At 48.6% G+C, this 13,188-nt stretch overlaps 1 protein-coding gene across 1 annotated transcript in view; it reads right to left on the reverse strand.

Moving 5' to 3' along the window:
• Positions 1-904: 904 nt before the first annotated feature.
• Positions 905-13,188, reverse strand: part of PHF2 (PHD finger protein 2) — a 92,439-nt gene continuing 80,155 nt past the window's right edge. Inside the window, exons 14-18 of the mRNA XM_044676300.1 lie at positions 12,330-12,607; positions 7,174-7,269; positions 6,476-6,585; positions 4,862-5,123; positions 905-1,197 (exon numbers count right to left, since the gene is read on the reverse strand). Of these exons, the coding sequence (XP_044532235.1) occupies positions 1,109-1,197; positions 4,862-5,123; positions 6,476-6,585; positions 7,174-7,269; positions 12,330-12,607 (835 nt within the window). The 3' untranslated portion in view covers positions 905-1,108. The remainder of the gene's footprint in view (positions 1,198-4,861; positions 5,124-6,475; positions 6,586-7,173; positions 7,270-12,329; positions 12,608-13,188) is intronic.

The raw sequence follows: 13,188 nt of genomic DNA on the forward strand, positions 1-13,188 counted from the left end.
GACGTCGGACCGGACCGGACCAGACCACCGGACCCTGGCCGGCCTGTCCGTGCAGCCTCTCCTCGGCCTTCCCAGAGCTGAAGCCGAGGTGTCTGTCTGGTAAGAAGTGCTCTGCGCGGCGGCGGGGACGAGGGACCGAGGGGCACCTCCCAGCGGCCAGCCATACCTGTCAAGCCGAGCTGGCTCGTTTCGGGGCTCCTCCCCAGCTTGTCCTTGTACCATGTGTGGCCCCAGTCCCCGAGCCTTCGCTAAGAGCCTGTGCTCCTGGGGGAGACGCCTCTCCCCCATCCCCAACCTGCCCAGCCCCGGACGCCATCCCGCCTCGACGGCTGGACGGAGGAGTGCCGGCTCACCTGGGGTCTCCCCGCCGCCCCCCACCCCCAGCCCTGTCCCCTCGCCTGTGCATAGACAGACAGCGCTCTGGACTCCAAGGTGGTCTCCTAATTCCAAGTGCTCCTGTGCAGTGAATACCCTTCGCTCCCCCTGTTGCCAACCCTCCTAACAGGGAAGGAAAGAAGTTAGCTCAGAAATCGAGTTGAGTGCTTTCGGCATTTGTCTGAAAATGACTTGGGGAGAAAAAAAAAGAACGGAGCGTCCCTTCTCTCTTTTTCTGTTTTTGTTTGTTTGTTTGTTTAACCTCTGGCAAGCGCCAGAATTTTACCAACTCCGACCTCATTTCATGCTCCGTACCCAGATGCCTCTGGCGTTGGTCCACACTTCCTTTTTCAAAGGGAGTGTGCTCCAGACTGACGAGCATCTCTTCGAGTGAGCGAGCAAGCGAGCGAAACAACCTTGCCCTTGGGAACAAGTTCAAGGGATACTCTCCTAAGACTGGAATGGTCCTCAAATTCTTGGGTTAACTTTTTGCGAAATGGTCACTCTCAGCAACTTGAGAACGGACGTCTATATTAAAAAATATTTATAGCAGTGCTCTGTACACTCTGACTGCTGAAAGTTAAAAACAACTATTTGAGTGGTGACAAAAAGTTAACTGGGGTCCTCCCTAGGATGAAGCGCAATACTACGGCAGTCCACCAAGAGTTGAAGATTTAGTGTCGGCTCAGGAAGAAGTCCCGGGCTGGGGAGAAAAGTCCTGGCTGCTCCAATATTAAAGGAGGAGCTTCCCATTCCGGTGTATTTTCAAAATCTTCCCCAGCCTCTGTTTGGCTGTCGCCATGCCTTTTTTCGTGCGTTTTCCTGGGGAAAGAAAAAGATGCAATAAAGACGGTCAGCCTCTCCCACGCTTCAGGAGACCACGGAGCCAACCAAGCTGCTGTCTGGAAGGCTCTCCTGAAAAAAGCCACCTTCCAAGAGGGAGGCTGGAGATGGAAACTCCACTGGTCCACAGAGCCGGGCCTGCCTGCTGCTTCATGGGAACCCTGGACAGAGGCACTCTGGATGTTCAAATGCACTTACAGCCCACTCTCCATTGTCCAGAGGCACTGATGCCCAGATCATTTGTATTTAGCTTTGGAATGGGCTTTTGTGTCACTGAATTTGGGTACCGGCCTTCTGCAGTTCAGGAATTTCACAACACTATAGACAGGCTAGAATGAGAGTAAACAGAGATAGTGTTGGGGTTAAATAAGGTCTTCAATTAAGCAAAGTAGGTGATAATGTCGACAAGAGCTCGAAAGGGAAGTGTGCCGGGATAAGGACCGCTGGGGACCGTCGAGTACCCCAGCCATGATCGAGAGACGCTTTTGCCGTGATTGGCCAGCAATGGGCAACCACAGCCAAAGAGGAGAAGAGGCTTGGGGGAGCCTGTGTCAGAGCGACAGGAGACCCAGGGCAGGGGGCTACAGGGATGCCAGGGCCAAGGTCAAGGGGACCAGAGGAGGCCAGATTAAAGTCACTGGACCCTAAAGCCACAAAGGATCACAGACCTACATTTAAAGATGAAAGTCATGGACCCAGAGAATGTCAGGGGCTTCCTCAGTGTCATAGGGATCATAAATGGAAAAGCTGAGCCTAGAACCCAAGGCCTCTGGGTCTGGCCCACTTTCAACCATCCTATATGATGCCTCTCTGTAGAGGAGCAGAACCCTGTACAATAAACTTTCTCAGACTAGGAAAAATGGCGGGCTCTCTTGGAAGCAGAGAGACACAAAGGTGAAGGTAAATAAAATGAATTCTACTCCCTTGGGGGAGTGGTACTCATTCCAACCCCACCCAGAGGCTAAATCCGGTGGTCTGTATGCCGTAAGGTGCTTAATGTCAGCCCATTGATTAAATGATTGGAGACATATAGGATCACAGGTCGAGAGTTGGAAGAGGTCCAACCCTATCAATCTTAGAATTGATACGAGGTATTGGTTCCAAGGCAGAAGAGTGGTAAAGGCTAGGCGATGGGAATTAAGGGACTGGCCCAGGGTCACCCAGCTAGGAAGTGTCTGAGGCCAGATTTGAACCCAGGATCTCAATCCCTGAGCGACCTAGCCGCCCAGCCTGTGGATCTTTGCTGCAGATGACTACTCCATCTATAATATCAATCCCTGAGAGCAATTCCCTGAGAGCTAGGCTCAGAGGGGTCTGTGATGGTGTCTCCTCTTCATACCTTGACCTCTGGGTACATTCCCTACTTTGCTATGTCTCAATGCCTGCCCCAACAAGAGGACTTCCATGGAGAGCAATCATTCAGTGGCTCCCGGCCAGTGGCATTGGGTAAGACTGGCCTTAGGCCACTGCTGGCTGGGGTGAGGGCAGTCTAAGACAACTTCCCCACCTGCCAGATGCTCACCTGGGCGTCTGAAATAACCCACTTTGCTCTCTTCTGTGCTCTCCCTTTCTCTCCCTTATGCCAACCAAGCAAAAAGGCAGCAGCCGATGCATACTCTCTCCACTAAATCTGCAGGTGTTGTTTGTTTATGGGCTTGAACCTCTGCCCTGGTTTGCCAAGTCAAATGATAGTAAACAATCCCACAGCCCAAAGAGGAAGGGGTGCCCATTTGCTCTCTTGACTTTGCAGGGGAAAGCACTCCACCTTGTATGTACTCAAGTCCAGGGATGCCCCCTGGACCCAGGGCCACTAGTCTGAATAATCCTAGGGCCATGTCCCTTTTTTTTTTAAAGTGGATCCAGGCTCATTTCAAAACAGACTCACAGAGACTACTTTTTGTTCTCATGGTCATCATTTATGAGCATTTCCTGAAGGTCCAGAGAGTCCTCCACTGTAGGAGGAATGTAGGGGCAAAGAGAGTGCTGGGACTTGTGATCTAATCCAATCCCTTCCATTTTACAGTCTGCCAAAAGGAGTGAAATGGTCACCTGAATGCTTTGTGATTGAAGACATAGTGCTTAACACACCTCAAGCACTTAATACCTGCTCACAGATTCATCAAAAGAACTCAGGGCTGGCTAATGAGCAAACCTTTTAGGCTTTAATCCTGCAGCCTGAAAAGCTTTCTGGAATAAATGTGCTTGCCTATTTTCCTGTTTTATGATGATTTGCCTCTTTCTCCTAAAAGCATGATAAAACTACCTGAGGCTAAGTCCCCTGTCCCCTACCTCACCTCCACTTTTCCCACTCTGCCACCCTTCTCCCAGCTTTCCTAATCTCCAAAATGAAGATTCTTCCTCACAAAGGTCTTATGTGAAAGCCAACATAAATGAGGGCCACTGATCAGAAGCCCAAGACTCTGAGCTTTTTGCCACTTCAGGGCAGCGAGTTTAAAAATTCTAGGGTCTAAGTACTATAATTTGGGCTATGAGGGGAAAATTTCCCAAGTGGGAAGCTTCAGAAGCACCTGATTTTTTAGCCTCAGGAACCTGGAAGCACATGTGAAACATTCAACTCAATAGGCATTTGTTACACACCTACTGATACAGAGCAGCATTTTGCCAGGCACGAAGAAAAAACTTTTGGATGCGATGTGGTCTTCTCCTACCTCAGACCCTGGGCAAAGTCACTTTCAGTGACTTTTCTGTTTCCTCAACTATAAAATGGATATAACAACTGAACCCATCTTGCAAAGTTGTTTTGAGGACCAGTAAGATAAGTGCAAAGCACTTTGCAAACTTATGCTCCCTATGAGAAGACTTTCCTGATTCTCCCTGCTGGAAATAAGCTCACATCCTACCTTGTCTAGCCTGTTTACTTATCTAAACCCTCCCCTACTAGAATATCAATTCTTTAAGGGCAAGGATTGTGCCTTATTCCCATGCACCTCCTGTAACTTCTAGCACAGCATCTTGCACTGTTAGGCATGTAAAGAATAAATGAGTTTGTTAAATGAACATGGAAATTCCTACTCCAGATGAAGTATAAAACTTTTGAAGACATGAAGTCTTTCAATACCAAATAAATAAGAATATCAACTCCTAAATGGGCTGTGTGGTGAGAGGAAAGAAAGGGTCCCAGGCAGGATGCTAAGTGAAGGACCAGACAGGGTGGGATCAGCCACAAGCTCTTCCCTTGAGGCAGAAACCATGAGCATCTCTACACACCATGGGCTCCAGGAGCTGATGAGTCACAGCTCAATTCTCACCTCCTCCCTCTTCCTTGGGGGTACTTGTACCTCAGAATCTAAAATCAGAATGGTGACTAGGAGAAACCTGGTCAAGCTGCTCCTTCATCTGCTATCTATAGCCTCCCTGGTGGTGGTTCTGAAGAGAAAGCTCAGCTGTGGGAGCAGAAGTTTATTTTGAGCAGGGGTGAGCACTGAAGGATAGGCTGGACCACCTACGCACACTATCTGATAAGGGAAGAGGTTACTCTCCTATACGGGGAAAAAGGTAACATGGACCCCAATACCAAGCTCACCACTGTCCCCAGGAGAACTCTGAGCTCTACTCTGTCCCCTGGGTAGAGATACACAGAAGGAACCCCTTCAAACCAGTAGCAGCCCATGAGAGACCGTACCTTTGGCAGCTGCATTATTCTGGGATGATGAGGATGGCCTCCTCTGGGTGAGAAAGACGCCAGGGGCCATGGGCTGGGAGCCTCGAGTGACTTGAGCCCCTCCAAAGGTGCTAGCTCCTGCTGTATACTCATGGTCAGTGAGGCTGCTGCTATGGGATTCCAGCTTGGGTTCAGGCGAGCTGCTTTCCTGGGAGACCTTATTAGTGTTGTTCGGTGACAATTTCTTTTTGGTATTTTTCTTCTTCCTGCCTTTTTGCTCCTCCTTTGAAGAAAGCACAGTGTCATGGTCATTCACTCCCCAGTTCCATTTTTTAAAAAGCCCCATTCTCCCAGAGATGTGTGACACGGTAAGGCCAAAATTCTCATGATGTGGGTGGCTAGCTGATAGGAAACAGGACTATGAGAAGGGACTCGGGAGAGACCCCTGTCCTTGGCAACGATGGGCCAATTACCAAGGCTCCCTCTGCATTGTGGTTCCAGCCTTGGGACCAAGAATGTTATTACTAAAAAAATGGCACTGAAACGGATGCCTAGACCTCTATGGAGACAATGCTGGGAATGAATAGTGGGAACGGCTTGCTGGAGTTGTTGAATGATGGGAAGGAGAAGGCATTCAAGAAGGAAAGAGCTCCTGTTCTTTTAGTCTCCCCTAGATGTGAGGAAAGCAATCATTCCTCTTTCATCAGCCCTAGGCTCTTTTGTCTTAAGGGGGTGAGAGACTTCAGCTTTGGGGGACATAATGAACTAATGATCCCATTCTAATGTCCTCTCACAAAACTTGACCATGTTCATATAAACAACAAGTAGCAGTCAGGATTCAATCCCAGGTCCTCACGTTGTAAATCTAGCATGGTTTTTCTTTCTCTTTTCACTACTCCATAAATCCCTTCCTAAAATCTAGGCTTTTCCATTTACAGGGGTTACCCTTCTTTTCAGGTCAAGAAGACCAAGAGTTCTGGGAAGAACAGTAGTCATGAGGCCGTGGCTAGAGGCATTCCCTGTGGGAGTCCAATAGCTCCCTTCCTCGGTCCTAACTTGCCTCTTTTCTTGTTGAGGTTATGGAAATCTCTAAGGATGCAGAAGGACAGATTAAACCTTGGTCAAAGAGTGTGACTAGGATGTATTTTAATGAAATACCAGGAAGTTCTGGTCATTCTCTAAATCTCAAAATTCACCAGAAAATAGCGGTCACGGGATGCCAACCGAGGGAGCCATCCATCTGGTCACAATCTCTCTACAGTGATCATTGCAATTACTTGGTTGATGATAGCCAAGTGCTTCCTCATCAGAGATGATGCAGCTGGGGTCCTGAGTGGTTGCTCCATCTTCCATTCAAGGTAGAAAACATTCCCCAAACATGCTGACATTTTGCCTGTAAAGCCCTTGTTTTGGAAAGTCCCTCGCTTTCCACTTCCTAACAGAGTGACGAGATAGAGGAGCTCATGGGGACACGCACCATCGGGGTGTCTACACTAGAGATTCCATGGGCTTTGGCGTCCTACACCGTTGTGGTGGGAAGAGGGAAAGTCAAACCTTACACAGGTGCCAAGTACTGTCCCTCCCACCTCCTACTTCAGGATGCCGTTGGGCAGGACAATGACCCAGATACCTCACCTGTTGGGAGAGTTTGGCTGCGGCCGCTGCCAACCCAGTCTCAATGGAAGCCACTCTCGTCCCTTCTCGAACAGGTCTGTCTTGCCGAGGCACTGAAGGCCCAACCCTTGCTAAAGAGAAAAGAGTTTGTCAATGCCCCAGCTATTCCCTGGGTTCCAAGCAGGTTGAGTCAATGCTGCTCTAATCAGAGCAGGAAATGTCTAATTCCCTCCGCTCTTCAGCCTCCCCATGCTCAAATGCCCTTGCAAGGAAGAGTTCTCACAAAAGCCCCAGGAAATGTGCAGAAAGGTGGATCTCAGAAGCAGAGAGGCAAGTTCTTTCTCCAATCCCACAGCTTTCCTCTGCCCCATTGTGCTCGATGGGAAAACGCAGCTCTGTTGGCCTTCAAGTCCTTATTCATCCCTCAGCTCAGGGGCCCCCTCTGCTACCCAAAAAGGAGAAGCCCTGTCCCATCAGTTCTAGATGAACAGATATCTGCCCCAGCCCTCCTCTGAGCCTCAAAGATTAGACACGAAAGCTCACCCAGCCAACCACCCAAGGCAAAGACGAGGGTGCCACATGGGCTAAGAGTCCTGGTTAAGGCTGAATTTCCAGCCCCAGGCCCTATTGGAACAGCTGGTCAGGGAAGAACAAGGGAAAAGAAAAAAACCAATGTACCAAGCATCCCATTTCTAATGACTCAGGAGGCCAAAAGTTACCTGTTGGGCTGTATGGAGCATCATCAGAGCTTTTTCTCTTTTTCGATCGAGACTTGAATATAGGATTATCTTCATCTGACTCCAAGGAGGGGTACACTAAACAAAGGCAAAAGAAACAAAACCTCTCTGAAAATCTGTGCATCCTTCCCTTCCAGGGGCAAGTCCTCCCAGAGCCGGCCAGAGTATCCCTCTCGAAATTGAAGGGCTCAGGGCCAGTTTCCCTCCTTGTGAATATGGGAGTGCAAGTCCAGTCTTCTTGGAGTCTTTGCAAGGGACCAGAGAATGTTGTATAAATGTGAATTATGTTCCCAGCGGCAGATTACAGTCGTACAAGTCATTTATTTATGCCATCCCAATTTACATTTTCCCACAATGTGTGTATCTCTAGCCTTCTTCCCCCGTCATTTCTTCCCCAATTCCACGTGGGGCTGAAGTACTGACATCTCCCAATTTGCACTTATTTCTCAGAAATGCTTGGAAGCCCTCTCCATTTACTGTGAAATGAGGGCTGGCGGTTGTTCTTAAGCCCACATGAATGCTTAGCACTTCTTTATTGATGACCTTTCGAGGGAGACTTCCCCCGAGTCTATGTAGCGAGGAGGTTCCGATGGTTGAACGGGAAGAGAATAGTTCTTTAAATTCATATTGGACTTAGGAATCGTGAAATTCCTAAAGCAATGTCACAGACATTTTTTTCTTTTTTGTTTTTGGTTATTTAGTATTTGTTATTACACTCTTTCTCACAATACCCCAAAACTCAGAGAAGTAATATTATCCTCATTTCAGTCGGGCACGAAGGCATTTGGCTAAGGGCTGGGGACACAAAAAAGGCAACATTTAGTCCCTGCCCTCAAGGAGCTCCCAATCTAATGGGACAATGAGCCAACAAATATGGACAACGGAGTCATATAACGGAAAGCTGGGAAATAATTAAAAGGAGAGCAATAGAATTAAGAGGGGTTGAGAAAGGTTTCCTGGAGAAGATGAGACTTTAGTGGGGGGACTTGAAACCAGTAGGTGGAGACAAGAAGGAATAGCATTCCAGGAATGGGAGGATGGCCAGAGAAGATGTCCAGAGCCAAGAGATGGAGTATGTTGACTGTGGAACAGCTAAGAAGCCAGTATCGGTGGATTGAAGAGCATGCATCAGGGAATAAGGCGCAAGAAGACTGGAAAAGGAGGAGGCGGCTAGGTTATGAAGGGCGTTGAATGCCTAACAGAGCATTTTGCATTTAATTCTGGCAGGCAATAGGGAGCCCCTGGAGTTTGCTGAGTAGCAGAGGGAGAGGATCAGCCCTGCATTTTAGGAAAATCACCTCACTGGCTGAATAGAGAAGGGAGTGGAGTTGGGAGAGACTTGAAGCGGCTGACCCACCAGCAGGCTAGTGCAATAGTCCAGGCATGAGGTGGTGAGGACTCCTGCCAGTGGGGTGGCAGTGCCAGAGGGGGCATATTCCAGAGATGTCACCTTTGCAGCAAGCACAGGTTGGATTTGATGGCCAAAAAGGACTCTTTCAACTCTGAAATTCTGTGGTTCTCTGAAAGCCTGGGGGGCCTAGACAAGGAGAGCTGCCTGTGCTTTCAGGGAACTTCATGATGAGCACCAGAAGCTGCAGGCTCAGCCCCCAGACATGGTCCAATGGAAACTCAAGTTCTTGTGTCTTTTCCAAAGGTCCTTGCCCATGTCTACTTGATACATCTTAAAAAATGTGCAATTCATTTTGTTTTCAATTTCTGTTTGTCAAACCAATATATGGACCTGGAGCAACTGTATAACTTAGCCAGGGAACCCCAATCTGCTGACCACCTGGGCAATAAATCCAGCCTTTGTTAACCAAGCCCGCCCACAAGAAAGGAAGCCCGTTTAAATCAGTCAGAGAAATATGCCCTTAATATGAATTTCTGCAACTAAAGCTTATCCCAGGCCATTTCTAAAGTGTCATCTGCAAGTGGCAGGCCTCTGTGGAATGATTTCTGAAGAGTTTTAATGTAATTTAGCTGATTTGATGGACTTATTGGGGCTGTAATTGCCAAGTGGCTGCAAACTCTCCAAAAAGTCATCTTTGAAATACAGGCAGCATTTCTAAAATGGAAATAAGTCTTGTTTGCATTAACCTTCAAGAAGATTCTAATTTTCACATTAACGTATTCCTCCGTAGCAAGCAGGGAAATGGGATATTAACTCCAGACAGGGACGATGTGTTTCAAGCATGGGCGGCCTGAAGCCACCCTGTGGGATGTGGGGGTTTACTACACGGCTCAGGAACCTCCGCGGCACTCCAGAGCAAAAGGCGAATGCCTGCCTCCTCTCAGGAGCCTGACCTGCTTTGGCCAGCTTCGGTGGGACCCTCGGGTGCTGGACGGAGACTGCGGGAGGGGAGGGGGGCCGGGGGAGAAGAACGTCTCTGGTTAGAACACAGAAGACTAGGGAAAGCCCAAGCGCCCTCTGGCAGTGCCTCGGGCCCCACAGACGGCCATGCTAAGGCAAAAATCCTCGGGCAGGGCACGGGGAATAGTTTTACTAATTCAGAAATGACAAATCTAGGCAATAAGGAATGTGTTAGTATTATTATATGATATAATAATAAAGAATAATATTAATCCACAAGGAAACTGCTTCATCACAGAGTGTCTGTCGCTAGATAGTTGGTAACCGGTTTGGGGCACGTCGTCTCCCCAAGAGATTCCAAGTGCCTCAAGAGGGGGGATTCTCAGGGGTTTTGTCACTCCTCGAAACCCTCGAGGCCTCGGCAGAGTAGATACTTCATGGTTGTGGACGGACTCACTAAGGTATGTGTGTTGCCTGGTGGATGAGGAACGAGAAGCCCAGATTCTTCTGGAGGGGCGAGTTCTCATGGGTAGCCCGAGGCCCCGGCACCCGGCGGCACCCGGCGGTCCTCGAGGGGCGCTCAGGCTTCGGAGCCAACGACACGGCAGCGCTCGGCTCCGACCACCCGCGGCACTATTCTGTAAGCTATAATAACGTCTAGATGTGATCTTTTCTGTATAATACGGCATCGGGGAGAGATGCCGTGGAGAGGATACAGAATATTATTATTCTCTCCCATATTATATGACAGAGAGAATGAAGTCTATTACATAAAGAATATACATCATTATATGATCATTAGAAAGAAGCAACTACGGTGGCCCAGTGGCTAGAGCACGTGGCCTGGAGTCAGGAAGGAGCAAAACTGGCCTCAGATACTTACTAGCTGTGTAACGCTGGGCAAGTTTCATTTAACCCCGTTTGCCTTGGTTTCCTCATCTGTAAAATGAGCTGGGGGAGGGAATGGCAAACCACTCTAGGATCTCAAATAAGGTCAGGAACAGTCAGTTTTAGTCTATTGGACTATTTACTTATGTGTTTATATAAAACTATGTAGAAAAACAATATATTATATAGAAATAACTAAATACATATATTTATGTATATATTTATATAAAACAACTATCATTATTATATAATAATGAGAGGCAACTAAGTGGCACCGTGGATAGGGTCCTGGACTTTGAGTAAGACCCACCCAAGTTCAAATCCTGCTTGAGACACTCAGTAGCTGTGTGACCCTGGACAAATGTCTTCACTTTTCTGGTGCCTCAGTAGATAAGAAAAGCACATCGACTTCACAGGATCACCGAGCATCAAATGAGACGGTACATGTAAAGTGCTTTGTAAAGCTTCAAGGGCTAAGTAAACAGAGAACTGGTCTAAAAGGCTGGGAGACCTTGGTTTGGGTCCCACATTTGAGATATCCTGGCTGGGGGACCCTCATGAAACAACGTCGCCCTGGGCAGCTCTCCAAGTTCCAGGGCAGGTACTGTATTAGTCCTGGGAGTCCCCCCAGGGGAGTTTCTTACAACAGTCTAGACAAAGTCGTAAATAATCATTATAATCACAATAATATCTCACAGGCTTATGGTAGGGAAAACACTTTGTAAGACTTAAAAGCAACATGGAAATGGGATTCTATAACGCCGTGTCTCAGGACGGCCTTTTCTGAGCTGTCCTCAGGAATCCTAGAATTTCTGGACAAGAAGGTCTTTAGAGATCATCCAATCCAGAGAGGAGAAGACAGAGGACAGAACCCTGGACTTGGACTGACAAGGCCCAGCTGGGTTCAAACTCTGGCTCTGCTCCTTACTCTTGCTTGGGACCTTGTAACATTCATCGAAGTTTTCTGTGTCTTGATTTCTCTATCCCTTCCTCCCCTAAGTCCATGATGCTCTAACTTCTAAGGCCACTTCCAACTGAAGGTCCTACAGTCTCCTAAACTAAGGGTCCAAGAAGTTTAGAGAATATTATAAATTTAGAATTGGAAGAGATGTCAGAGGTCAACTCATCTGACCAGTCCTCCCCTCTCCCTCTCATTTTGCATAAAAGGAAACTGAGGTCCAGGTGAGTCAGGTGACTTGCCTGAAAGTCACACAGGGAGTGAGAGGCAAAACTAGAATCCAAGACTCTTGACTCAATGCAGAGCTCTTCCCATGACACCCCATTCATATAGGCTGATGAACCACTGATGAAGCACATGAACCAAACAATTTAGGGAAAAGGAGAGAGCTGGTGAGCTCCATGGAGGGCCAACTCAGCTCCCTAAGTGAGCAGCCCAGCAACCACTCTCCTTGAGGTAGGAATGGGGCCTCCTCACAAAGTGGGCCAGAGAAGCAAATGCTCGGAAGGGGGCACAATGCAGGGGATGGGCCCTGGCCCAGATGGCAGAAGTGGGTGCCCATCAAAGGTCTGCCTCCAGCCTGGAGTCACTTCCCCTCTGTAACACGGGTAGAAGCATCTGACAACAGGTGACTGAAAACTTCCCTGGGGCAGGCGAGTGGCCAGCCCTCACAACAGTCCAGAATTAGAATCCTTTCCTAAGAGAATGGATATAAAAATTGACATTTACCTGTGAGAATACTGCCAAGAGCAAAGAGTCTTCCTGAGGGCTTTGGTCTTGACTCCTATTCCTGTTTCCTTCACTTTAAACCCACAAAGGAGTCAGACCAAGGGGTGCTCCAGAGCTGAGACTCTGATCCTGCCTGCACCCCCTAAGGCCAGGAGGGCCTTGGATCAGTGGGAGAGAATTAAAGCCAAACCTCCAACCCCGAGGCAAGATGGCGGCCACCAAGGGGAGGCAAAGACAAGGAAAGTTACTCACCATAATCGGAGTCTTTGAAGCAGGCATCCAGGTGGTCCTGATCTTCCTCATAGTCTTCAATGTCAATGCTGTTCTTTGTGCTTTTCTTCAAGAGCCGTTTGCCGGCACTCTTGTTGCCCCCTCCCCCATTCTTCTTCAAGTTCTGGGCTGAGATGGAATTGCTCTTTGCTTGGTTGGTGCCCCATGACGTCTGCAGGCAGGAGTCCGAAGACTGGAGGTTTGCCATGGACAACATTCCCTGAATAGCTTCCTGTGTGCTGGGGGAGGCAGGTGGCTGACTGAGGGGGGCACAGGAAAAGATAAGGCACTCTCAGCTAATTGCAAAAATAATATTGCAAAAATAAATAGACCCTTGGGTACCCCAGGCGGGCTGGCGGCTGGCAGGCGGCAGCCGTCAGGCGGCAGGCAGACAGGGGAAGGCTTGGGGTTTGGATTCCTCATGACAAGGCTGGTGCACCATACATGAAATCAATGGTCCGCAATTATGAAATCAAGGGCTCAATGCTACAAATTAGAAAGCCTCAAATGCTTTAGTTTCATGATTAATCCCCTCCCCTACCTCTCATGACATCATCCCCGCCCCCCGAGGCTCAGGAGGCCAGACAGCCAGGGAAGAGCCACCCCCAAACTTCTGTGAAGGCGAGAGTGCTAGAACTTACAAAGACACAGCTTGGAGCCCAGCAAGGTTGGCAACTAAGAGAGTAAGAAGGAGGGAGGAAGGGAGAGAGACAGCACATGAGGAGAAAAAGAATTGGAGAGCCAAATTTAGAGGGAGGGGGGAAGGAAGAAGGGAGGGAGGGAGGAGGGAAGAGGAAGGAAGGAAGGAAGGAAGGAAGGAAGGAAGGAAGGAAGGAAGGAA

Source organism: Gracilinanus agilis, chromosome 1, assembly GCF_016433145.1.
Source record: "Gracilinanus agilis isolate LMUSP501 chromosome 1, AgileGrace, whole genome shotgun sequence".
NCBI lineage: Eukaryota > Metazoa > Chordata > Mammalia > Didelphimorphia > Didelphidae > Gracilinanus > Gracilinanus agilis.